This window comes from Sinocyclocheilus rhinocerous, unplaced genomic scaffold (genome assembly GCF_001515625.1).
Source record: "Sinocyclocheilus rhinocerous isolate Xijiao unplaced genomic scaffold, SAMN03320098_v1.1 scaffold273, whole genome shotgun sequence".
In the NCBI taxonomy this organism is placed as follows: domain Eukaryota; kingdom Metazoa; phylum Chordata; class Actinopteri; order Cypriniformes; family Cyprinidae; genus Sinocyclocheilus; species Sinocyclocheilus rhinocerous.
Genome location: NW_015656360.1, coordinates 2,226,986 through 2,254,284, shown reverse-complemented (window position 1 = coordinate 2,254,284; position 27,299 = coordinate 2,226,986). Strand labels below are relative to the sequence as shown.

At 38.4% G+C, this 27,299-nt stretch overlaps 2 protein-coding genes across 5 annotated transcripts in view; one reads left to right on the top strand and one right to left on the bottom strand.

Moving 5' to 3' along the window:
- The first annotated feature begins 1,485 nt into the window (after window positions 1–1,485).
- Window positions 1,486–3,887, top strand: LOC107720101 (B9 domain-containing protein 1-like). 2 transcript variants are annotated; one of them, XM_016527707.1, is made up of 7 exons: window positions 1,486–1,688; window positions 1,800–1,868; window positions 2,128–2,236; window positions 2,858–2,954; window positions 3,055–3,117; window positions 3,416–3,483; window positions 3,636–3,887. In XM_016527707.1, exons 1-7 carry the CDS (start codon window positions 1,626–1,628, stop codon window positions 3,770–3,772), a joined length of 606 nt encoding a protein of 201 aa, XP_016383193.1. In that variant the 5' UTR covers window positions 1,486–1,625; the 3' UTR covers window positions 3,773–3,887. The 2 variants fall into 2 exon arrangements, with proteins under 2 accessions (XP_016383193.1, XP_016383194.1); XM_016527708.1 differs by lacking the exon at window positions 3,055–3,117.
- Window positions 3,888–4,325: 438 nt separating this feature from the next.
- Window positions 4,326–27,299, bottom strand: part of LOC107720043 (epsin-2-like) — a 34,282-nt gene continuing 11,308 nt past the window's right edge. Inside the window, exons 3-10 of one of the 3 annotated variants that reach the window (XM_016527627.1) lie at window positions 19,344–19,456; window positions 15,455–15,556; window positions 13,858–13,990; window positions 11,903–12,070; window positions 11,665–11,754; window positions 11,376–11,573; window positions 10,638–10,669; window positions 4,326–7,121 (exon numbers count right to left, since the gene is read on the bottom strand). In XM_016527627.1, the coding sequence (XP_016383113.1) occupies window positions 6,807–7,121; window positions 10,638–10,669; window positions 11,376–11,573; window positions 11,665–11,754; window positions 11,903–12,070; window positions 13,858–13,990; window positions 15,455–15,556; window positions 19,344–19,456 (1,151 nt within the window). In that variant the 3' untranslated portion in view covers window positions 4,326–6,806. Of the gene's footprint in view, window positions 7,122–8,371; window positions 10,670–11,375; window positions 11,574–11,664; window positions 11,755–11,902; window positions 12,071–13,857; window positions 13,991–15,454; window positions 15,557–19,343; window positions 19,457–27,299 lie in introns of those variants that run through there. The other 2 variants (XM_016527626.1, XM_016527628.1) reach the window with 2 other exon arrangements.

Below are 27,299 nucleotides of genomic sequence, written 5' to 3'. Positions count from 1 at the left end.
GCTAGAGGCGGTTTAGCCAATCACAACACACTGGGCCAGCTAATCAGTCAGAGCCCATCGTGTATTTCTGAGGGAGGGGCTTCATAAAAGCAGGAAATGATCAGTGCGTTCAGAGGAGAAGGGACAGAGAGGTGTGGAATAAAGGTAAATTATGTGAAAAAAGAATGCGTTTTTTAACAAACGAAGCATTAACACATGTTAGACTGCACCCCATAAACACAATCAAGCCTATTAAAAAAACAGTCAACCACCCCTTTAATGGATTTATATAATGATTGCCTGTGTAACATGTCGGCTCTCAGAGCATTTTCCATTTTTGCTCTGTTTCATAGATATTTCACACTTATTTTTTTCTTTCAGTTTCAAGGTCTTGGTGTCTGTATTGAGGGCTCAGCTTCCCTCAAGCTGAGAGCTTTGCACAAGAGAAAATGTATCCAGAACAAAATAAGCACAGAGTGAATTTTCAATTAACAGATAGAATAAGAGAGTGATTTAGTACTGATTTAGTAGCTTACCAATTCGTAAAAAGGGGCAGAGTGGTTAAGTGCTTGAGATAATTGTCCACAGGTGAAACAACAGTGATTTGCCATTATAGGATGGTTAGTTTGTTGTTATTTTAGCTGCTGTTGTAATTTATGCTGACACCTATTGGTGTGGATTTGGATTCTGTGTTTATTAAATGCAGCTTCTTCAAACCAAAGATGTTATTCAATGCTGCTTCGTCACACAATTTATCTAAAACATTAATTTCACTATTCTCATTTTTTTTTAAACATTGCAATAGAGAGGGAGAATGTTAGATGCCAAAATGATAAACAAAAAAATACACAGTTGGTAGGCCTATATTGACCAATAATGTGTATTTTAAAATGATGACCGCATTTGTCAAAGCAGGTTAATACTTCAAAACACGTCAAAACATTTTTTTGCCTTTTTTTTTTGGATTCTTTTTAAATTGTACCCTGAAAACACAGATGAACAACATAATATTTCTAGAGAGAGAGAAAAACAGCAGATAAGCAGACACAGGCAGACCTGGTAACCCAAAGTAGATGTAGGCTACATACATAATAAATAATACATGGACATATGTACTTACAGATATAGGCTATTTAAATTACTTAACATTTCTGTCCTTGTATGCCTATGTATTATTCGTGTGGAAAATAATAATAAATATTGAGTCGTGTGCCCATAGTTTTTGATTTGTATTGTATCTACGGATGTGGTTAATGTTTATTGATGTTCTGGCAATATAAAGCCATTTTATTATGCAAATAAATGCCAATGAAGCTTTTTGAATCCTGTGTCTTGAGAGAATGCGAAAACCAAAGAGCCAATTTCCACACAGGAAAACCATAAGCCTTCATCCATAAATCCGGGAAACCAAAAAACGTTCCTATTTCATGTCCACGACAACCACCTAGCGGAGTAATTTAGCATTTTAAAAACGCATTTTATTTCCGTCATTTTGGACCGTATCGCCTGCCTTACTGAAAGCGTCCATAGCAGCCAGAGGATGTTGACAACGGGAATCCATTAATTTACATCTGAACTGCGATTTCAGAGCAGCGAGGGTGGTTTGGTGTGATTTAAATGTTTTCCAGGTTGTTAATGGTGTGGAAATGACCTCAAACAATCCAGCTGTTTTTCTTCTCATGGTTAATGGGCAAATCGAAGCAGCCGATGTAAGCTAACATTGATTTTTAGAGGATTTGTTTGATGCAGTAAACTGTGTGCAAAGCCTGCTATTTACATCGGTTAATTTGGATTGCTAACATGTCGTATTTTGTCTAAAGTTTCCAGATTATGATGATCTTTACTGCAAGTATTGCTTTGTTTATGGACACGACTGGGCGCCCACATCAGTGAGTCGCAACCTGCTTTACTCCCTTTTGGTTTACAGTATGGAAATCAGGACTACTTTAATATATATATATATATATATATATATATATATACATATGACAGAATATTTAACGTGAATAATAATATAATATTAAAAGTATCTTTAATTATTATTATTAAAGTTTATTTGCCCCAGCTCGATGTGATATAGACTGTACACTTTTGTATTCTCATGTATTCCACAGTAGTAAGTTTGTGACTTTTTCCCACAATCTGAAGGGCTTGGAAGAGGGAATTTCTCAAATAACATCAAAAGGTGGAGGATCTCAGAGTTTGGTGTGGAATTTCCCACTGGACATCACATTCAAAAGCACAAACCCATTTGGCTGTAAGTGAACCACGTTTTGGTTGAGTCAGAATCAACTGTGTGAGGAGCAGGGTTTCTGTGGCTCTTAAAGGTAATAAACTAAAACGTAAAGGTCTTAATTCACCCTTCCAAAAATTAAGGCCTTTAAAGGGACTTAAATCAGATCAGAAAATCTTAAGTTCATGAAAGTTAAGGAATTAAATAATGCCTCAACTGCAAAAAAATTTTTTTAAAATTTCCTCAGTATTTTTGTCTTGTTTTCCAATATTAATATCTAAACGTCCTTATATCAAAATACTCAAGCCTTTTTTGTCAAATGAATTAAAAAGTAATGGAGATCTGCTGGAAGTTGTATTTTCAAACTTTTAAGTGTTGCTAATACAACTTATTGTGTGCTTCCTAAACATTTACATTTAGAGAACATACTGTCATATTGTGTTGTCTTCGGTTTATTCTTTTAATTTATTTAGTTGGTCTTAAAAAGGTAGTTAAAAAGTCTTAAATTTATGATGAAGGAATATTATTCTGAAGATCTGCATAAAATCTGCATGTCATATATTGTAATGCAGCTTAATAATGATGACCACGATATATATTTTCAAGTATCCATCTATATATATATATATACATTTTTTTCTTCAGGGCCGCAGATTGTGGTTAGTGTGTATGGCCCAGACACTTTTGGAAATGATGTTGTGAGAGGTTATGGAGCCGTACACATCCCGTTTACACCTGGAAAGTGAGTCACTTTAAGATTGTTGTCATAATGTGACAAAAGCAGCCAGCATGCTCAAAATCTGTCTAAAATGCACAATAACATATGAATGCTCTCTGTCCAGACACACCAAGACCATTCCTATGTTTGTTCCTGAGTCTACATCAAGACTTCAGAAGTTCACAAGGTTATAACTGATTTCTCCCAAATATTCCAAATTTACCTCGGCTGGCGTTTTCATTCACATTCGCATGTAGACATGAGAAGAATTTTAAAATGATCCAATTAATTATGCAGCAGTTTAGGGTTGTAATCTGAATTTAATTTTGCTGCTGCCGTCCCCTTTTGTCCTCAAGACTTAACTTGAACTAAGTTTTAGTTAATGTGCAACTTGTATGAACGTTTCAAATGGGAAGGTACATTGTAACTTGAAAACGTTTATTTTCATCTGATTCTCTATCTAACATGTTATATCTTGTACGCAGCTGGCTGATGGGAAGGCGTCCAGAGTTCACAGATCCCAAGGTTGTTGCCCAAGGAGAGGGAAGAGAAGGTAAGCTTTTATTTAACCCTTGCCTCAAAATGAAATATGACATTTCAGTGGATGTTTTCCATCTCAAGCCAAGGTGTAGGTCCTCAGAAACTGTTCTACTGCAATAAAGTGTATTTACAAGCCATAACTGATGCAATTTTGTCTGTTTGCAGTTACGAGGGTGCGCTCACAAGGTTTTGTTACACTACAGTTCAACATTGTGACTAAAGACATGAAGAAACTGGGTTATGAAACTACATCAGAGCATTCAGCTGCTACAGGACTGGCAAGAACATCACAACAGCTTTAATAACCACTTTCAGGATATTTTTGTAATCTTGGTTTCATAGTTGCTTTATAACTACACATGTGATATTGCTTTATCAGCTGTGTATGTTTTTAAATAAATTGGTCTTGTGCATTTCTAGAAGTCAACCATTTCTGACCTAAATAATTTGGCTCATATTTGATTTGCATTATCTGAAGTCCAATTCTAATCTGCAAATTCCATCTTTGCCTATTTTTAACCCTAAACACCAAATATGATTAATCTTTAACCAGGGTTATTACGGTTAACTAAAACTACAAAAAAACATTATTGTTAATTGAAAAATATTTCTCACTTTAACGTGATATACTAAAATAAAATAAAAAACTTTACCAAATAAAAAACTAATGAAAATCATAAATCCACAACAAAATTACTCAAACTTTCAAAATAAAGCAAAATGAAAAAAAAATAAAATAAATTTCAAAATATTAATAAAAACTATAATAGTATCTCAATGATGTTAAAATAACACTGGCTGTGGCGCCACAATAATGTGATGTCTGTGTTTACTGACAGCATGAATAGACAGATCAAAAGTCATTGATACAATTTATTTGTTTTACCACTGCAGCTACAGGTCCTTTATCACTTGCTGCGGTTTAGATGGCAATAAAACATCACACTCTTCCTGTGACTTTCCTACAAAACCATTACACAGAAACAAGGTACACAACAATATGTTACAATAGAACAGATGATAAATTATATTATACAGTTATAATGCCAACAAGTTGAGCACATATCCATAAAAGCAGCCTGCTCCCAGTAATATGAGACAGTTTGGTAAATACACAGACACAATAACATGGAAAAATAAAATGTTATGCATGTTCACAAGGTTAGTCGTCCACAATAAATGCATAATGAGTATATAACAGAAAAACGGGTGATACACGGTAACAGCAAAATAAGATGGTCGAGACGAAATGAGCTAGATATCATATGGATTCAAAAGTAAAACTAGTCTGCATAATCGAGTACAGTGATGTTCACTAGCAGGGAGTCTTGTTTAGCAGGATCAGTGCCTGCTTAAACCATCACGGCCATCAAAAGCGCATTACATATATCTTAAAGCTGTCTTTATAGCCACCCCCACCCCCCAAAATGCCTGAGTATGCTTGCAGATTATTGACCTTAACACACCCAGGCTCTGCTACAAGGCTGCACGTGGGCAGTACTACAATATTTCCAGCAGAGGTCACTAGCTCGCAAATGAGAGAAACCGTAGAGTCAATACTCTAGCCGTAATCCAAAAAAGAAAAGAAAAAGCAGGAATGATAATAATAATAATAACTGGGGAACAACTGAAGAGAGATTGATGTGTAGTCAGTTAGAAAACAATTGTAGCTCTGCATTTAAAAGGACAAGCAATGTCACTTTGGTAACTACTATTGGTGGCAGATGTTGCCATCTTGTGCTTAACTGGTTGAATTGAAAGTGTAGACACAGCAAGCCACACGAAACACCAAATCATAGGCGTTCTCACTTTAAATGGACTGCTAATTGTGATAAACAATTCATAGTCTAGTTTAAGTCTCATTTAATGATAAAACTGTGGCCAAAATAAACTTGAATACAGAACAATGCAAATCAACCACAGGTTTCTAGCTGTAGAAAGATGCATATGAACCCTAACATACATTTATACCACATATTCAACAAACAGACAAAACATTTTTGAAAAAAATCAATCATACAATCTATTACAGGACCTCTCCCACATTATAACCTGTCTTAGCGTGTCCACTCATTCTTGTAACACTATAAGCAAGTTATGTTTGAATACAGAACTGAGGATTTTGTTAATGGCAAGCTCTGATATAAGCTTGGCTTTATTCCCCGACGTATATGAACAGATTGCATTAGGAAGCAGTGATTAGTGATACAGCTGTCAGTTATAACAGTAAGATGCATTAGGAGCTGATGAAGATATTCAAACACAAATGTTCTCCCGTTTCCCTTTGCTCCTTCCATATGCACAGATACATAAATTAAAAATAAAAACGTTACTGAAATGATCACATTTCAGATTGTTGGATACTCGCAGAGAAGCTAAGCGGATGAATACTAATCATTAGTATGGATTAGCTGTCGAATATGGAGCTGTGCTGTGCAAATAGTGAAGCTGTACTGAATTGAAAGAACCCATTCACCCAATAAACAACGTCTCGGGCTTGTAAAGCAGTAAAAAAACAGGCTTCAGTATAAAAGTTGAGCTGTATTATGATATGCAAACCAACTACCCATTATGCATTAAAAACGGAAGAAAGAACTACTCTTCACTTCAGTATGAAGTTCATCTTTCAATGCATCAGGTTTGAAACCATTGACACCTGCAGTTCAGACTTCCTCCTAGTCCTTGGCTTTGCTCGTGTCTTAGTGAACGGTTTCCCATCGCTTCTTGCGCTAAGGACTAACGGTGGGTCAACAGTCAAAAGAAGATCAATCAGAGCATGTGCAAAATCCCTGCTTTAGAACATTAAAATCATTTCCATGTAAACTGATAGAGTCCTCTAAACTGTCTACTCAAGCGTACTGTAAATACACATAGTGTATATGCACTGCGTAGAACTTACAGGCTGCTTCGATTAAAAGGGTTAGCTTTATCTAGCACACAGCTTTCAAAGACTAGAAATTAGAAAAATTAAGACAAACCAGTACTCCTAGTTTCAAGCCTCTGATAAGAAAAGTAAGCCATCAAAAAAAGAAGTTAAAAACAGGACCCCTTGAAACCAGAGGTTGCTCCCGGGAAGAAAAGTCCTAGACGCTGTATCGCTGATGGTTTTTTTCTGAGAAAATTTAGAAAAGAATACCAAATCGTTGTATGGTACCAATCTCTGACAGGAGAGGAAGGGAATCGCCTGCCAGTGTAAAACCTGTAAACACCACTGCTACTCCCAAAAGTCTCAAAATAGCACACAGGTTTGGGGGAACACAACAGACCATGTTGTCTATACCACAGAAACGAGGATGGGAGAGAGATTTGTGTGGGTTTCGGGGAGGCAAATGTTCCTCACAATAAGAAGGGGTTGGTTGTGCCGCCAGCCTGTGTCGCTGCGCCTGTGGGCGGCAGCCCTCCACTCATGAGCGGCTGGGGCATGGAGGCTGGGATCCCCATGCTTGGCATCTGGCCCACGGGCCCGAGAGGAGCCATGCCGGCCATGGGTACCATGGAGACGGGGCCAGCTGGGGGCATTGAGGACAGAGGCAAGGGCTCGTTGCTTCTCTGGGCCACGCTGAAGCCCTGTCCGCTCACGCCCATCATGGGACTGACTCTCATCTGGTTGAGGGTGGGTGGCTGTGGCTGGTTCACCTGGAAGGGGTTGACCTGAGAAGTTCATTTGATTAATATTTGATTGCATAATTTGAATTCCGATTCTAATCTGCAAATTCCATCTTTGCCTATTGTAAACCTAGACACAACTATGATTAACCTTTGCCCAGGGTTTTTATATTGAACTAAAACTACAAAAACATTAAAGTTAACTGAAATAAACAACTGATATGAAATGTAAAAAAAAAAAGTACGCTTATTTTGTTTCAGCTAATTGCCAAGGCAACATTTTTCACTTGTTTTGATATTAAAATAAAATGAAAAACTTTACTAAATAAACTAATGAAAATCATAAAACCACAACGAAATTACTAAAACTTTAAAATTAAAAACAGAAAAAAATAAATAAAATAGAATTCAAAATATTAATAAAAACTAGGGCTGCAAAACGATTAAATCGCATTCGAAATAAGTTGATGTTTGCATACTATGTGTGTATGGCGCATATATATATATATATATATATATATATATTTAAATATACACATATATGTATTTATATATATATATATATATATATACACATAATAAATATACACAGTACACACATAGTATGTGAACAAACTTATTTTGAATGCGATTCAGGATTAATCGTTTTGCAGCCCTAATAAAAACTACAACAGTATCTTATTGTTGCTGAAATAACACTGGCTCTGGTGCCACAATAAGATGTGATGTCGGTGTTTACTGACAGCATGAATAGGACAGATCAAAAGTCATTGATACAATTTATTTGTTTTACCACTGCAGCTACAGGTCCTTAATCACTTGCTGCTGTTTAGATGGCAATAAAACATCTCACTCCTCCTGTGACTTTCCTACAAAACCATTACACAGAAATAAGGTACACAACAATATGTTACAATAGAACAGATGATAAATTATATTATACAGTCATAATGCCAACAAGTTGAGCACATATCTATAAAAGCAGCCTGCTCCCAGTAATACGAGACAGTTTGGTAAAGACACAGACACACTAACATGGAAAAATAAAATGTTATGCATGTTCACAAGGTTAGTCCTCCACAATAAATGCATAATGAGTACATAATAACAGAAGAACAGGTGATACACGGTAACAGCAAAACAAGATGGTCGAGACGAAATGAGCTAGATATCGTGTGGATTCAAAAGTAAAACTAGTCGAGTACAGTGAGTACAGTGATGTTCACTAGCAGGGAGTCTTGTTTAGCAGGATCAGTGCCTGCTTAAACCATCAAAAGCGCCAAAAGCGCATTACATATATCTTAAAGCTGTCTTTATAGCCACCCCCACCCCCCAAAATGCCTGAGTATGCTTGCAGATTATTGACCTTAACACACCCAGGCTCTGCTACAAGGCTGCACGTGGGCAGTACTACAATATTTCCAGCAGAGGTCACTAGCTCGCAAATGAGAGAAACCGTAGAGTCAATACTCTAGCCGTAATCCAAAAAAGAAAAGAAAAAGCAGGAATGATAATAATAATAATAACTGGGGAACAACTGAAGAGAGATTGATGTGTAGTCAGTTAGAAAACAATTGTAGCTCTGCATTTAAAAGGACAAGCAATGTCACTTTGGTAACTACTATTGGTGGCAGATGTTGCCATCTTGTGCTTAACTGGTTGAATTGAAAGTGTAGACACAGCAAGCCACACGAAACACCAAATCATAGGCGTTCTCACTTTAAATGGACTGCTAATTGTGATAAACAATTCATAGTCTAGTTTAAGTCTCATTTAATGATAAAACTGTGGCCAAAATAAACTTGAATACAGAACAATGCAAATCAACCACAGGTTTCTAGCTGTAGAAAGATGCATATGAACCCTAACATACATTTATACCACATATTCAACAAACAGACAAAAAAATCTTGAAAAAAATCAATCATACAATCTATTACAGGACCTCTCCCACATTATAACCTGTCTTAGCGTGTCCACTCATTCTTGTAACACTATAAGCAAGTTATGTTTGAATACAGAACTGAGGATTTTGTTAATGGCAAGCTCTGATATAAGCTTGGCTTTATTCCCCGACGTATATGAACAGATTGCATTAGGAAGCAGTGATTAGTGATACAGCTGTCAGTTATAACAGTAAGATGCATTAGGAGCTGATGAAGATATTCAAACACAAATGTTCTCCCGTTTCCCTTTGCTCCTTCCATATGCACAGATACATAAATTAAAAATAAAAACGTTACTGAAATGATCACATTTCAGATTGTTGGATACTCGCAGAGAAGCTAAGCGGATGAATACTAATCATTAGTATGGATTAGCTGTCGAATATGGAGCTGTGCTGTGCAAATAGTGAAGCTGTACTGAATTGAAAGAACCCATTCACCCAATAAACAACGTCTCGGGCTTGTAAAGCAGTAAAAAAACAGGCTTCAGTATAAAAGTTGAGCTGTATTATGATATGCAAACCAACTACCCATTATGCATTAAAAACGGAAGAAAGAACTACTCTTCACTTCAGTATGAAGTTCATCTTTCAATGCATCAGGTTTGAAACCATTGACACCTGCAGTTCAGACTTCCTCCTAGTCCTTGGCTTTGCTCGTGTCTTAGTGAACGGTTTCCCATCGCTTCTTGCGCTAAGGACTAACGGTGGGTCAACAGTCAAAAGAAGATCAATCAGAGCATGTGCAAAATCCCTGCTTTAGAACATTAAAATCATTTCCATGTAAACTGATAGAGTCCTCTAAACTGTCTACTCAAGCGTACTGTAAATACACATAGTGTATATGCACTGCGTAGAACTTACAGGCTGCTTCGATTAAAAGGGTTAGCTTTATCTAGCACACAGCTTTCAAAGACTAGAAATTAGAAAAATTAAGACAAACCAGTACTCCTAGTTTCAAGCCTCTGATAAGAAAAGTAAGCCATCAAAAAAAGAAGTTAAAAACAGGACCCCTTGAAACCAGAGGTTGCTCCCGGGAAGAAAAGTCCTAGACGCTGTATCGCTGATGGTTTTTTTCTGAGAAAATTTAGAAAAGAATACCAAATCGTTGTATGGTACCAATCTCTGACAGGAGAGGAAGGGAATCGCCTGCCAGTGTAAAACCTGTAAACACCACTGCTACTCCCAAAAGTCTCAAAATAGCACACAGGTTTGGGGGAACACAACAGACCATGTTGTCTATACCACAGAAACGAGGATGGGAGAGAGATTTGTGTGGGTTTCGGGGAGGCAAATGTTCCTCACAATAAGAAGGGGTTGGTTGTGCCGCCAGCCTGTGTCGCTGCGCCTGTGGGCGGCAGCCCTCCACTCATGAGCGGCTGGGGCATGGAGGCTGGGATCCCCATGCTTGGCATCTGGCCCACGGGCCCGAGAGGAGCCATGCCGGCCATGGGTACCATGGAGACGGGGCCAGCTGGGGGCATTGAGGACAGAGGCAAGGGCTCGTTGCTTCTCTGGGCCACGCTGAAGCCCTGTCCGCTCACGCCCATCATGGGACTGACTCTCATCTGGTTGAGGGTGGGTGGCTGTGGCTGGTTCACCTGGAAGGGGTTGACCTGAGCTGCAGGAGCTGAAGCTGCTCCCGAGACTGAAACGAGACCAATGGGAGGGTACAGGTGAGTGCATTGCTTAATGAGAAAAATCTGGGCATCTGCAGGGTTTTTAAAATCAAATTCAAGACTTTTTAAATAAAATTAACACTATGTTCATTCAGAACAAACCAACACAATCTCAATTGCTGCAAGTTTAGAATGCTCAAAATATGTTTTATTCAAAAAGTACTGAAATCAGTTCATGTATCAATGCATATGAACAGGTTGAGCCATATTAGATTTTGCTGAGACAATAATAATTTGTTTAAAGAAAGACAGATTACACATGATTATGCTGATACTAGTAAAATCTATATTCTCAATGTATATAATGTATATATCTACAACATATTACAATATGAAAACCATAAATAGTCATCATTCTTCAGTAAACATCAATAAGAAAATAAATGTGCTGTCTTCACTGATTGTGAACTGCTCTGAAAGCGTGAGCCTGTAGAATGTACGACAGATCTGTTTTGACTTTGAAATGTGCTGCTCTCACATTTAATTAAATCATAACTTTCTTAAGTTTAATAATTACATTAGACCGTTTTGAGATTACTGCTTTCTGTCCCCAAATGTAAGACTTTTTAAAATGATAATTAAGACTTCCTGACCCTGAATTTTATAAAACTGAATTGTACGACCCCTGTAAATGTGCAAGAGATCTCCTAGACATATGTAACTGGTGAAGAGTACCTCCAGCTAGGAAAGGGTTGGAGACTGGAGCCTGCTGGGGAGGCTTGCTGACCAGAGAGTCTAGGTTGACAAGAGCAGCGTTGGGACCCAGGAAAGACTCTGGAGTTTTTCTTGTTGGGCCGCTCGGTACGTCAAACAGATCAGAGCCTACAGACAAGCTGGTCTGTGATGGCAAGGCAGAGCTTCCTCTACCATCTCCTGTTAAAAATATCATATCCTCATGTCATTCCCAACTACAGATGACACTTCTTTTAACTAGTAAACCGATTTAATAGCAGCCAGCATTTACCGGTCACTGCTGAGGAGCGAAGACTGTCAAACTCAGAGAGGTCCTCCCTGGAAGTACCATTTGGTGTGGAGAAAAGATCAAAGCTACCAACTGAGGGAAATAAGAAAGACAGTTGGGATTAAAAATGAAGAAAGCTTTTAATTTTTAATATACAAGAATGCAAAATAAGAGAGCAATCTTGTTTCTCAATGTAACGCATAAATACATTTTAACGTGAAACACATTTTAACATGCTCACCTGTGGCAGGGGCTTTGGGGCGGGTGGCAGGCATTGGGCTCCAGGGATCAGCAGCTGCAGGAGCCGGGGTCGACCCCCAGGGGTCACTGCTTTTCAGAGGAGCAACTGAGGAAGAGGCACTGGGAAGACCCCAGGGATCCACAGGAGCAGCTGGCTTAGGGGCTGCACCTGGAAGATACACACAGATGTGTTAAGTAACACCATAAGTAGTACTACAATGAAAATTCACTGCCACTCCCTTACTCTGACTCTTGTTTATCAATAACCGAAGAAAGGCCTTTTTCAGAGCTAATGTTTTTAAAATAAAATCAAACCCTAATGAGTTGCAAATATAACGGAAGTAGCAGCAGATCTATTCTTCCATATTGTGATATGCGAGTGAAATGTATTATTGAACAAAAAAAAGAGAAAAATAACTAGTGCCGGAACTTGGTTCTATCCATTAATTAATTATTGATTGAATGAAGGCAGATCTAAATGAGAGGTGATCATAAGGCAGGACTTCAGTGGCCTAAATGATTGGAGAAGTCCAGTATGTGTCACCAGTAAGAAGTTTGCCATTTCAACAGAAGATTATGACATTTTGAATAAAAATTACAAGTTACAGAAACTAAAAAAAGAGAAAAAATAGCACAGATGAATCATTCACAAGATGCATTTATGAAGTTATTTGCACCTGTAAGCACAACACAATAATGAGCATATTGATGTAAATGAGAAGTCCACAGAATTACCACTACATCGTCAAAAAAATAATATTTTGCATTTTGCATTTAACTTTCTTAGAACAGGTGCCTAATGGATTAAACCTGAACAAACTACAATATGGCAGGAAGAAAAAAATAAATACATTTGGAGACCAGGCTCAAATTCCAAGTTTAAGATTAATCACATATACTTCAAAAATATGACATTTATCCATTATTTTAAATCTAATGGCTATACTAAAATTATATTAAAAACAGCAGGAACAACAAAATAAATTATATTTTACAAATGAGTGTGACAGGCAATGCAAGTAAAATGGGAGTAGAGGTTATGGAATATACAGTGAAATTTGAGTTCAAATTGGTGGTTTTTGCGGTTTCCACTTTAAGAGGACATGCACACGTTTGCTTCAGTGCTTCTCTCCATGCGCTTCATGACTTTAGTTTGGCTTAAACTTAAAAGAACTAGTCTGCTGGAAGAGGAACCCTTTACAGGCTCAGCGCTCTCTCAACCAGTGCAGATCTGAATACTGAGTCTCTTTGTTTTGTTCACACTGGAATGCACTACTACCAGCCTAGCTACATTACTGAGCTGCCACGAAGAGCTACAGGCCCAAACTACATTATGAAATAGAGCCTGAGGGGGGGCTTTTGGTAAACAGGTGGTCCTCACATTCTGACCACTAACATTTCTTTTTTTTTTTGTAAAATTAGATTCAAATATGCCTTAAATTCTAACGACAAGCTAGTATTTATTATGCAAATGGTTGTGGTGGGATAAGTGCACTTTTTTAGTATAAAGCCTAATGTGATCAGCACAGCAGGAAGCTGATTCAAACTGTTGTCAATGTGCTATTATTAGCCACAGTCAAATGTGATCTTGTACGTGAAGGGTGTTTACTAGTGTTTGTGCGTGCCTGCCTTCAAGATAATAAAACTAAAAATAGTCTGTTTTTAGATATATTTTCCTCATCCATTTGACAATTTATTATATATCACAATATTTATGCATTTTCTCCAAAATGGTTTAAAAGGGTGATTTTTTCCCTCCAGAGGAAACATTCAATCCATTTCGCTGCTGCTAAGCAGATGCTTAAATGTAAAATTTTAAATGGTCACAAGACCAGGAAGGATAGCAACACAGTCTTTAGGAAACATAATGGCCAATCAAAAGTGCTTTATAATCATCATGATATTTACAATCTAATTTATATTGTCCAGCCCTAGTTTGTGAGTTTTTGTGATTACCGTAGGACTGCCAGGGGTCTGAGGCAGGGCCTGCTGCTGCAGCTGCAGCTCCTGCTCCCCAAGGGTCCGATGCTTGATCGGCAGGGCCCTCGGGAACCGTGTCCATCAGATCCATCAGAGATGACTGTGGAGGCTGCACACACAACATTTGAGATTAGTGTCCACAGATATATCTCACTATCCAAAGCAATCACATCTGCTTTAGTGAATAAGAACTTAGGAGCTGATCTGAACATAAATACTCACATTATGAGTAAACAGGTCCGCAAGCAAAGAAAGGGAAAAAGAAGTTAATTGAATAGATTAATGAAATTGTTTTCTGGTGGCATTATTTAGCTTATAGTAGTATTAACACAAAAGTCTGGCATTATAGTTTAGGATTACACAGTAATCAGTATTTAGGTAACTGAACATTTTCAGGTAATATACACTGAGGTTGACATCTTGTGGAATTACCAATTCTTTTAGAATTATTATGCAGCAGCTTTTATGAGCTCATTAATTGAGAGACTACATGGAATATTTTAACTTAATGTAATTGTCACACCACACGACCATTTAAAAAGAACTAATGAAGGCAAAAAGCTGACAATTTCACAACCCCTAAATATGCACTACGGTTTAAAAAAATATGGGGTCAGTAATACTCTTTTTAAAGAAATGAATACTTTTATTCAACAACGAAACACTGAATTTATCAAATGTGACAGTAAAGACATTGATAATGTTACAAAAGTTAAATTCTGTTTTAAACTTTATATTCAAGTGTATCACAGTTGCCACAAAAATATTAAGCAGCACAACTGTTTTCAACATTGATAATAATAATAAATGTGTCTTAAGCATCAAATCATATTAGAATGATCTTTGAAGGATCATGTGACACTGAAGACTGGAGTAATGATGCTGAAAGTGTATCACAGGAATAAATTACACTACAATATATTTAAATGAAAAAAAATTTTTAATTGTAATATTTCACAATATTACTGTTCTTACTGTATTATTGATCAAATAAATGCTGAGCAAAAGAGATAAAAATCTTACTGACCCCAAACGTTTGAGCAGTGGTGCATTCATATATTCATAAATTTTAACCTAAAATAAAGCCAAACTGTTGACTGAAAAAAAAGTCTGCACAACTTTTCTAAACTTTTCACATTTTCTGCCTGGATTGTAAAGAAAAAAACAACAACAACAATTTCTGCTCTACTCTTATGTTAGCTAGCATCATCAAATCAGACACTTGGCTTTCGAAAACTTTGAATATGATGCATAAGTACAGTTGTTACACAGTACTTTAATGAGGTTTTGAAGCTTGACAGCCCCTGATCAATATATGATTTTGTATATGGAATAGAGCAGAATGAACATTCAGGTAAACTATCTTTGTTCTAGAGAAGAAAGAATGTCATACATGTTTGGAACGACACAAGGATGAGCAATTGATGACAATTTTCATTTCTGGGTGAACTGTCCTTTTAATAAATGAACATGCAGGAGGTCAGGGATGTGTAAACCTTCTGCAGAGTTTTGTGTGGCCACAGATTCAGTTCAGGCCTACTGATGAGCTGAAGCGCTTAGAGGCTGCACCTACCTCTTTCTTCTTCTTGGCCACTTTCCCTGCGTTGGAGTTTTTGCGGCTTTCATCCAGAGCCATCTGGAGCCGCAGGTCATCCCCACGACGCATCCTCTCCTCCTGAACAACCACACAGAAACACACGAAAGAATTCATGTTATATCACACACATTATGGAGTGCATGCCGTCTGTTGAATCACAGTGTGAACCTGCCACCCTGTGTCCTATGACGATGAAGCCCTGTTGTTGTGATTCACGATGATTCAGCATCAAAATTCAGTTACTGAGGCATGTAAAAATCTGCAGATTACACAATTACACATTGAAGCCAAGACTCAGAATTGTATTAGCAAACCAAGAGGCACACCCAGCACTTTGTTTCCTCAACAGGTCAGTTTCAAAGGGCAGAGGAGACAGGAAGGAAGCAAGGAATGTAAAATATGTCAGTGGGAAGCAACCGAGGGTAGGCTGTAATCTAGTCCCTATGTTAATTTTGTGGCAGTATATAACTTTGTATTTGGTGAGCCACATTCACGACAATTAAAGCTTCCAAGCTGAAGGGGAGCGAGAACAGAGATCTTCTGTAGGGCTTGACCTACAAATCAACACATTTGAACAATTATTTTAATAAAATGATGTTTCAATAAACACTCCAAGTGAAAATCTTCCAAAACTGGAAAATATCAGCAATCAAACATGGGTTAAATGAGGCAGTAGTGCAAGCAAAGCTCCTTTAAAGAAAAACATTTCACATAGCCAAAAAACGTTTATCACTGAAGATTTCTAATGTTTCTACATACAGGACATTTTAGTGTAAAGCTAATACATGAATGATTTACACAGGAGGCAAAGAGAAAAGACATTGTTTATCCAGCAGAAAAAGCCAAGATGAGTGATGCTCTTTCACCATTTCACCATAAGCCTCATTATTTCAACAGATAGAAGGCTACGGTTCCCTTAACCTCATAATGATCACAAATCAGGGGCATCTGACTGTCTCTGTCCATTTTTTTTAAATGACCCCTAGTTTACATCAAGATCTGACAGGGATAAAGCTCACAGAATGAATCACAATCACCATTATCGACATCTGACAGCTATACACTGAGAGGCAAAATTAAGAGAGCCAATAGTAATACAGAAATGTAGGAAGTACTATGCACCTCCCTTTCAGACAAGCCCCTCCTCAACGTACTAACATGCCTGCTTTTTTCATTTGTAAATTCATCCCAGATGTCCAAGGGCACACACAATTCCTTCCCATTATTCTTTGAGCAGCAAGCTCCAAGCATAATCAGAGCCTTCAGGAACATTATACTTCCTACTGTATCAGCTGCCCCACTTAATCACTTTTATAAGACATGTAAGATTTTAAATCCCAGTGAGACAGTTGTGTGGTTGTATGGCTTCCACACTAATCTGTAAGCTTCCTAAACAATATCCTCTTGCTGGTCTGGCCCCACGTTGCAAGAAAAGGACAACTAGGTATATTTGTGAAACCGGTAATTGAGAAGAAAATGAGCCAGAAGGCGGCTCCTATTTGACGCCGTGCCAATTTGAAATATAAGTACAGTGAAAGTGGCTTTCATGTGATGCAAATAGCCCTCAGCTTGCAATTAGAAATGAAACATTTTCCCAGAATAGAGTAACTGTATTACTATCACCTGGGGGTGTGCGATATCGCGATTTTTGATCGTGGATGATTAAAATGTCTCCACGATCTGCTTTTGAAGAAATATTGCAGTATCGTGCTACAGCGCACTTTCTGTCAGTTGCAGTTCTGGTGCCTCCGTCTCAATATACTGTACAATGCCACAAACATTCACATCAAATGTTAACTCAGCGGTAGAGTTACACTCACGGGACACTGCACTTATCCGCAATCACAAAAGTATATTATTTGCATGTGCTTTAAAGCCTTGCAGGTTAAACATTTCATTCAAACATTTAGTTCTGACATGAGCTTTTTCTGAGCGAGTACACCTGAAGCGCGCACACACACACACACTGAAAAGCCTGTCAAACAGCACCTGTTTACTGGACTAAGTTATCATTTGCATCTGATTGTGTTAATACTGTCAAAAACACACAAGGTTTACATATAAACACGGTTATGTCTAGAGTGAAAGTAAACAGTTGAGAGAAAAACGGCTTTAAAAACTTAAAGCGACAGTACTAAACATGATGCCGCTTGTCATTAAAGGGATAGTTCACCCAAAAATAAAAATTCTGTCATTGTTTACTCACTTGTCCAAAACCTGTATTCATTTTTTTCTTGTGCTGAACACAAAAGAAGATATTTTGACCGTAATTGTTTTAATCGTAATTTTCCTGAAAAAAAAAACGTGATATGATATCTTTTGCCATATCGCCTACCCCTACCATTACCTAATTATACAGTGAACCAGTTAGTATGTGTAAAGGGTGCGGCTGCCTGAGAGGCACAGTAAGGTAAATCTGTATCTGATATACAATATCATATCATATACCATATACAAATGTGTTCATTCCTGAATCAGCTCTTCAAGGCTGTAACTTTAAATAAACAAACAAACACTAACTAATTTTATTTCAATTTAAATTTCCACTTCTGTGTCAGAAATATTTTTCCACATTTGATGCAGTAAATGACTATTTGATTATTCACTGTGGCTAGATCTTTGCTAATGGGGAACCATTAGAGCAAGTCATTCTCTGAAATTACTTGCTGATTGTCAGGGTGGTGGAACAATATGGTTTTAACTATGGAGTGATGTTCATGCATATTAGGGCAAATTAAAAACAAGGAGAGAAAATAACCAGAATTAATAACTGAAATAAGTCCGCAGTCAATCTGCAACAGCAAGTGGGACCGTATGGCTGTGATTTGGCTAAAATAAAATCACAAGCCAAGTTATTTCCAACAAAGTGCAGAGAAGTTTTATTTTAAAGCTGCAGTCCCATAAGTTTTGCCTCTTTGTCGCCATCGCTGTTTGAAAAGCTGGAATTGCAGCTGAGTGCGGAATTATCTAGCTTGCGTGGGTTGTGTCTGTATGTTTACAGATGTGACGTAATGACGCAGTGCCATGCTCGAATTTCCCGCGAAAACCTACCCGTACCACTCAAATTAGAAAACATTATAATAAGCTAACCGCTGTGAATCGGGCTAAAGTAAGGCGATAGTTCTGAACACTGGCTGGTTATTATTGAACACTGGCTGGTTAATATTGATTTCGGATCATTTTTAACCAAAAAAAGTTACGGACTGCAGCTTTAAAGTCTTCTCCAATTATTAAGACTTAGAAAAACTAATGGCGTGAACAGGTCTCACACCATGTGATGTATGTTCGTAGGCCAAAACCTGGAAACGAATTCCATCACCCAAAAGTCAATGGGTTACTTGAATTGGTTTTTGGTTAAATGCCTGAAATAAGTTCTGTGGTTAACACAAGCCCAAGATATTTTCACGTTTCATTTTACATATATTATTTAACATACGCAAGTACTACCTCTTGTGATTCTTTTGAATCTTTCATATGTCTTGAAAAAGGCTGTTGCAAACTAGTGGCTAAACAGGACTACAGAAATTGTCAGGAACATTAATCATCTCATCAAACAGGTAAACTCATATATACTCACTAGACCACTTTTACAGCCTCATTGTGTTTATAATCGTGCTCTTTCAAAATACACTAGCTTAAACTTTCAGGGAAAATGTTTTTTTTAAATAAAGTCTGAAATAGCACTCTATAAAAAGCTCTCTTTAATGTACATCTGTGCTTCCTAGGTAGCCCCGCCCACCATGTAAACTCATTGATCCAAAAGCCCTCTCATAACTGTACATTAAGCATCATAAATCGTATAATTAGCTGTAGATATGTCACATCAGGCAGCAGTTTTAGGGTGGTATTGAGTGACATGATGTACCTGCTCAGCAGCCTCTCGGCTCATGGCAAGAGCCAGTTGCAACTGTAGCTCTTCTTCTCCACTCGTCTGAGGTCTGGCTTGCTCCAACTCTGAAGATGCATTGGGAGATGTGGCTAAAACCAAACAAAACACACATACAATGACATTATCATTCAAGCACTGCACTGCTACCACACCCGGCTGGGTTATCTTAAGGCAGGGCTTGGGTGAGCCAACATATTTTTTATAGAAATATTACCAAATGTTACAATTAGACACTTTGACAATATGCCAATCATAACAGTAAAGAGAAAAGAACGATCCGACCGCATGTCGGCGCACGTGATTAACCGCTCACAAGTGACGCGCTCATATCGCGAGGCGCCGTTCACACAGAACGCACTTTTGTTTTGACAAAGATGCAACATGGACAGTGGAATAGAAAAAAACATGCAAGAAGATGTGAGTGAACACCTTTTAATTTGAGCGCTGCGTTTTTATAATGCCGTTTCATGCATGAGATGCTGCAAGAGATGCTAGTGCAACAGTCAAACGCGTCCATGTTTGCATAGAAAAAACAATGGAAAAGCAGCGCAATCAAATAAAAAACCTGTTAAGAACTACTACTGTATGTCTAATATTTCATGTTTGCATCAAGGTGACAGGCTGAAAGCTGCTGTTTATTGTTTTCACAGAACATTCATTGTTAATAGTCTACTGGTGTTATACCTTCCGAAGTCAGAAAGAGCTTTATAACCAAGTATGTTTACACAGACAAGGAATTTTACTTGGTGACAGGAGCTTCCAGTGCAGAAGAAAGTATGGACGACATAGTGCAAACTAGTGCAGCAGACATAAAAATTACACAGTAGCGATGGAGTATAACACTAATATAAGAAAAACAGAAAATTAAATAATGCACAATATACAGAAGTAGAAATATAGAGAAATGTAATAATATGCATTTATGGTGTAATTACTACATTTTCGTGTCAATCCACGTTTATATTTACAGCAAACAATGCGCTGTTACTTTCATTCAGCGCTGCAATAGACTCGGTGCGGAAACGATCTCTGCACTACTGCAGACGCACCGCTCCTGGAACGCACTGCCGGACCGCAACCATGTGCAGTGAACGCTTTAATCCGTTAACATCAGCGCGGAAAAAATATGCACCACTTTGCACTACAAACGGACTAAAGTGAACCTGGCATTATGCGTGTGCGCTGCGAGTGTGCATGAGCGCACAGTCTCCAGGAGAGCGCGCGAGCGCTGAATGGTTAATCACTGGCAAGAATGAAAAAGTAATGCAATTTATAAACTTAAAGTGACGACGTGACACTGCCTCGATTGTGCAAGTGACAATTCCTGTGTAAACTGTGCAGTGTGCAGCTCGCTTATAGACAGACGCGATGTGGTGATTTGAAGTAATTTGCATATTTTGAGAGAGAGAGAGAGAGAGAGCGCGCACGGTGATTCACTCACGCGGTTTGTGAAATTGCATCTTACACAAGGTTTTCAAATTAATTTATACGTTATTTAATGAAGAAATATGCATTATAATTATTTCACCCATGCCGGACAGAGACTGACGCGTGCCGTGCATGAGCGCACAGTCTCCAGGAGAGCGCGCGAGCGCTGAATGGTTAATCACTGGCAAGAATGAAAAAGTAATGCAATTTATAAACTTAAAGTGACGACGTGACACTGCCTCGATTGTGCAAGTGACAATTCCTGTGTAAACTGTGCAGTGTGCAGCTCGCTTATAGACAGACGCGATGTGGTGATTTGAAGTAATTTGCATATTTTGAGAGAGAGAGAGAGAGAGAGCGCGCACGGTGATTCACTCACGCGGTTTGTGAAATTGCATCTTACACAAGGTTTTCAAATTAATTTATACGTTATTTAATGAAGAAATATGCATTATAATTATTTCACCCATGCCGGACAGAGACTGACGCGTGCCGTTGCATGTCATGCCAAACCTCTCACGGCAGCGTCATCAGCTTGAGATCGTTTTTTTGAGATCAGCCTTTTTAGAGACCGCCGATCAAACATCCCAACGTGATTATCGGCCGATAGTGATCGGTAGCCGATCAATCGGAGCACCCCTAAATGTAACAGCCCATCCACACGGGGCGTCAGCGTTAACGCTTCTCATTTACTTTGAATGGAGTGACGTCAAGCGTTGCCGAACTGAATTGTCGCGTTCGTTGCTCGTGGCAGAAGTTGAAAAACTTTCAACTTTAAGCGCCAACGCAGGCGTCAGCCAATCAGATCGCTTTATGCAAATATACTAGTGCAGACGCTAGCCAATCACGTTCGTGCAACACCACAGAATAGCGGTACGTCAAAATGGAGGAAAAGCTTAAATCGCCAGTGTGCAGTACACTAACGACAACAACACGACCAATCACCAGTGCAGTTAAATCGGCATCCATTTCTGATCACAACAACAACTACTTCTTCTGTGGATTCGTGACTGCCGCCTTTTTTGTGTCGCGGTCCAAGCTGGATGTGATTGGCTGTCATCACAAAAGCATAAAGCTTCAGACACGCCCTCCGTCAAGCGTTAACGCCGGCGCCCGTGTGAATGGGGCGTAACGGTTTAAATGAATGCACAGAAATATTTACAAGTTCACAGTTTAGAAATGTACAATTTTCGGATTCTATGTATAAAAGCAGTCATTTTGAATTTGAATTACATTGACTGTTGAGAATTTTTTAAAGCATTTTCATTGTAGCCTATTATTTCTGAACATATAACATGTAGGCTATAAGACACGTTTGTACAGGATGTAGTTGTAGTTCATGCATATTTTCTGCAAAGATATTTAACAAGTGATTTGTTTAACATTTACATCATGTTGACAATCAATAGACTGCTTGTCTGTAATCCATAAGATCTCTGACAGCCATTAGGCCTAGTCTTGATGTATCGCTTCAGTAACGATCAGAAACACTGGACCTGGAGAATCTCAGTGCCTTTTGAAACACAAGCTTCCCGGTTTCTATACCCCAAGGGACTAGAAATTACGACCAAAGGGCTTGGGTCTATGGGAAAAGCAGTAGAGGCGAACAGGGGAAATGAGGTAGCGTGGGTGTGGAGCTTTGGTGAGATCACAGATGACATCACAAGTGCTTCCAGTCCACACCACACCACTCTTACTGGGCTAAAATGGAAATATGACTCATATGCCAACTGCATGGTTCAACGTCAATTTCTCAGAATCATTTAAATAGCAAGGTTGATTTTTTCATTCATAGACTCATTGGAAAATATTTTTTATTATTAGCATAAGAGTTTTTTAAAGCTTATTCTGGCCAATAACCACAAATATAGACAGTTAAGAGACTGGCTGACATGTAAAGCAACCAATCTGATTAGAGCCAGCCAGACCAAAAAGTGCCTTGCATGTTTGTATGCAACCAGACAATCAGTGAACGGACTGTCTCAATAAATAGCCTGAACCGGCACAACCAATGGACTTCTTGTCCATCTGTGTGGGGCTGAGACCAAGAATATTTCATTGATAAATCTGGTTCTCTCCATCAGATATGCTGACATTGCGGCTACGCACAAACAAACTGCAGCCATTATTTATTTATTGCCACACCAGCATCTATGGCTATTTTCGTTATCGTCTGAAACAAAGCTGGTTGTTTAACTAATAGTTAAGTTTAACTACGTAGTCCAATGTTTATATTCTGAAATATATTTCAAAATGTGGCCAAGATTCTATTCAAAGAAAATAACTGGTGTCACATTATTTGTCAAAGTCATTCAACAAATATTAATGATGGTTTAAGCAAAAAAGTAAAAAAATAAAGACCAATGTTTTTGGAGTTTGGAGGCATGAGCAAAGTTTGGCTGGATTATGTTGGCTGATGTAAAGGCATCCAGAATCTATTTTAAACAAGGTCAAGATTTTCCTTGGCTATTTGTTTAATTTGCTGTATCCTTTAGCCAAGAGGGTGTCATTCACTGCTCCAAACAAAACTTAGCATTTAAAAAAGTAATAGTAAGCAGCTTGACATTTCACTGTTATGCAGCTTTAAATACTTTCTCTTGGTTATGTGCACCTGTGTGATGTCTCACACACAGTTCACCAACACAATGAGCTTTTTATGCATGAAACTGATAATGGGGGTGTTTTCAGTGTAAGCAAAAGCTTAAAACATGTTCCGGACACCTTAAAATGACAATTCCGATTCAATAACAAAAACAATACAGAAGGTGTGCATAGGCCTGCACGATTAATCGTTTGTAAACCGAAATCGCGATTTGAAAGGGTGCGATTTTCAAATCGCAAGAGATGCGATTATTTCGATTAAGGACTATCAGAGATTTAACAAGCATCTACGTAGTTTTTGACAGTTTGCTTCATGCGCATTTTACTTTGATGCAGAGTTTAACCAATAGGGGGCATTCACTGCACGTGCTGACTGAACCAGCAAATAACGCCATTTGGAAAAGATAAGCGCGAGCGGGAGCAGCAGTTCAACTTCCCAACAAAGTGTGTCTGCAGACGACTTGGTACCTAAACGAAAAAGCACCGCATATGTTTGGAATTATTTTGGATTTCGACGTTCTGATGTACTTCAAAGGCAAGTACTTTGTAAAACCTGCCGAACGTCTGTGTCGACCTCGCGAGGCAACACAACCAACCTGTATCAGCACCTGCAGAAGTATCACAGACAAATCTATGATGACTGCATGGCCAAAAGGCCAATATATGTATAGAAAGCCTGAAATGTCTACCTTTAAATTAACTATTTCGTTTACGAAAATAACCTTGGTGTGGTGATTTGAAGCCATTTGCGTATTTTGAGAAAGAAAGAGAGCGTGTGCGGTGATTCACTCACGCTGTTTGTGAAGTTACGTCTCACACAAGGTTTTCAGATTACTTTATAAGTTATTTAATGAAGAAATATGCATTATAGTTATTTCACCCATGCCGACAGAGACTGAGACGGTGCCGCTGCATGTCGTGCCAAACCTCTCACGGCAGCGTCATCAGCTTGAGATCGGTTTTTTGAGATCGGCCTTTTTAGAGACCACCGATCAAACATCCCAACGTGATTATCGGCCGATAGTGATCGGTAGCCGATCAATCGGAGCACCCCTAGCTTATACTTATACAGACTATACAATCAAACTCTGCATTATAAAATTATGCACTTTTTTTTTTGTTTGTTTTTTTACTTGTTTTTTAAAGTAGACTGTGTTCTAGTATAGCTTAGCATAGCTTATAGCCTACCGAAGTCACTCACCCTACACTAGATCATAGCAATCCTTGTGACTTTTGATCAAACATTATGAACAGCAACCCTCTGGAATCCTAAATGGACTCAATTCACTCAGTCTGAACTATTCATTACAGTGGCAACGTATAGTGCTTTAATGGTGGGCATTTTAATTTTGTGGAGATTTAGTTTTGTGAAGGAATTTGCATGCTCAGATTTCATGTGGACCTAGTTAAAACTACTCTTTTAAAAGTATTTTGTATGTTTTTGTAAAGCATTAGAACAGATTTAAACAAAGGAGATGCACTGTCATTAAAAGTTTACCATTGTATTAAGACTGGTTTCAGGATCAGGCGTTAGCAGGTACAACGGCTGTTGCTCTGGAACTGAAGCTTTTATAAATGCTACAGGCTACATTATTCTTAAGGACCATATTAAGCCCTTTACCAACAATAAAAGGCTGGTAGCCTGCTGGTCTTTCCCCTTTATGTCTGAAATGTTGCTGTTAATGGCAACAACTAAATCTGGGCTTGTTCGGTTGTAAAAGAATCAACTTTGTTGAATTCATTTTGAGAAGCTCTGCACACCTGGAGCTCAGACTGCATGGTGCAAATTCTTTACACTGCAGACCAGGAAACTGCTTGTCTGCTGTTACCCTGCAGGAGACACATCCTCTGTTGTGCCTCCCTGCAGCACTCAGTGGCTGTACGTCTGCCCCGGACAGCTGCGTGCCGTTCACACCCCACCCCTTTCCCTCAGCTCGTTACAGGAAGACAGAATTCCTGAACTCCCAGAGGTCTTTTGCTCTGCCCTGTGCTTCAAGGAGGAAGCTGCTTATGTCTCTCTCCATTTTTTTTCCTACTACCCCCTGCCTCTTTTTATACAGTATAAAAAAAGAGTTTGATAATCTGCTCGGAGCAAGTCAGCCAGTTTCTTTTAATCACAATTCAAAATCTAACCATTGGAGTACATTTTTGTGACCTTCTCCTAGTGTCCTTTGTCATCAATTGCATAAACTTGTTAAATTTAGGAGAAGATGAAAAGTGTGTGGGGAGCTTCATAGCATGAAAAACGGTGTAAACAGTCATTAACAAAAAGGAAAAATGGTTAGAAAAAAAGCTGTTTTGTTAACAGTAGTGTTTTGCATTCCTCTGCTAGTTTCCTGGTATTGTTTCTCCAGAAAGTGTAAATGGGCTCTCAGTCACATGATGTAATTCACACATCATCAGACGGAAGAAAATGCATATGGGTGCTAAACATTAAGATGTGGTTTTGTTGGTTTGTGAAATTAATTCAGTGTTGTATGACAAAATCTTTTAATTATAATGATTTTTTGGCATTTAGTTTTCCTGATCTACAACCACAGATTATTCTGTGGTTTGTTATTCTCTGATCATGCTAAAGTAATAGGTATATAGATTTATACAACAGTTCGTTCTGGTTCTCAAATCTGATTGGTTGAGAACAGTGAGATATTGTACTGGTATCGCTACAGGAATGCCCTTTCACAATTTTGTATCACTCTTCTTGTTCTAGCGGGGGTCTATGTTTTTTAAAAAATTATTATTCACTGAGCTAATCGTAGAGTACGTTAGTTAATATAAGAAGAAACGTCTAGTTTTGCGGTCTCCCGTTGTTTCTTGTTTAATTACACACGTTCCGTCGAACTGTTGTATAAAAGCAGTATCACTCTCGTACTCAAGTGATACCGGCTCGAGCGATACCAGCGATACCTCTGGCCTAATCACAGCCATGCTGATATAGAGCCGGTATCGCTCTCGTACTCGAGTGATATTGCGTTTATACAACAGCAGAAGCCGACAAGCGCCCTTGTTGTTTTTGAACAGAAGCCGATGAGTCCATTTTAGTATGAATGGAGTTTACAGTTTAGCTGTATTCAGGTCAGGTGACAAGGCTACTTTCACTTTTGTCGCTTTTCCACTGCATGATATGACTCGGCACGGTTCAGTACGGCAGTACGTTAGTTAATATAAGAAGAAACGTCTAGCTTCGCGGTCTCTCTCTCTCTCATTTGGATGCACATCTTGCGCATTGTTTCTCTCTTATAACCTCATTATTTCTCACTAATAACCTAACTGAAGCAGCACATGCCCTTGATACGAATTCTAAAAGTGACGCATGTTTAACTGTCAACTTCAGCTTTGAATCCGTGGTGGAAGGAAGTAGTTCCGCACAAAAGAGGGTTTTATTAGGCACTCCATTGTTTCTTGTTTAATTACACACGTTCCGTCGAACTGTTGTATAAAAGCAATATCACTCTCGTACTCAAGTGATACCGGCTCGAGCGATACCAGCGATACCTCTGGCCTAATCACAGCCATGCTGATATAGAGCCGGTATCGCTCTCGTACTCGAGTGATATTGCTCATTTATATTTGTAATATTATCTCTCATTTTTGTTTATCCATTTGAAAGTCTATTAATCACTATTTTCAAGCTTTAAAGTACAAAAAAAACATTGTAAAAGTGAATAGAGAATATGAATAATAGAGCAGTTTAAACCAAGTTCTGAAGAGACACTGTCGCTTTATATGAGCAGATTTCATGTATGCTTTTATTTGTATATAAACATCAACACGCATACATAGATCTCATCAAATACGGTAAACATTAGCTCAAACGTGATTGTTGTCCTGCCAAATTAAAAAAATTCATGCTAAAATTATTTGGCACTTATCTATGTCATTGCATGCATTTGTTTTTACTCG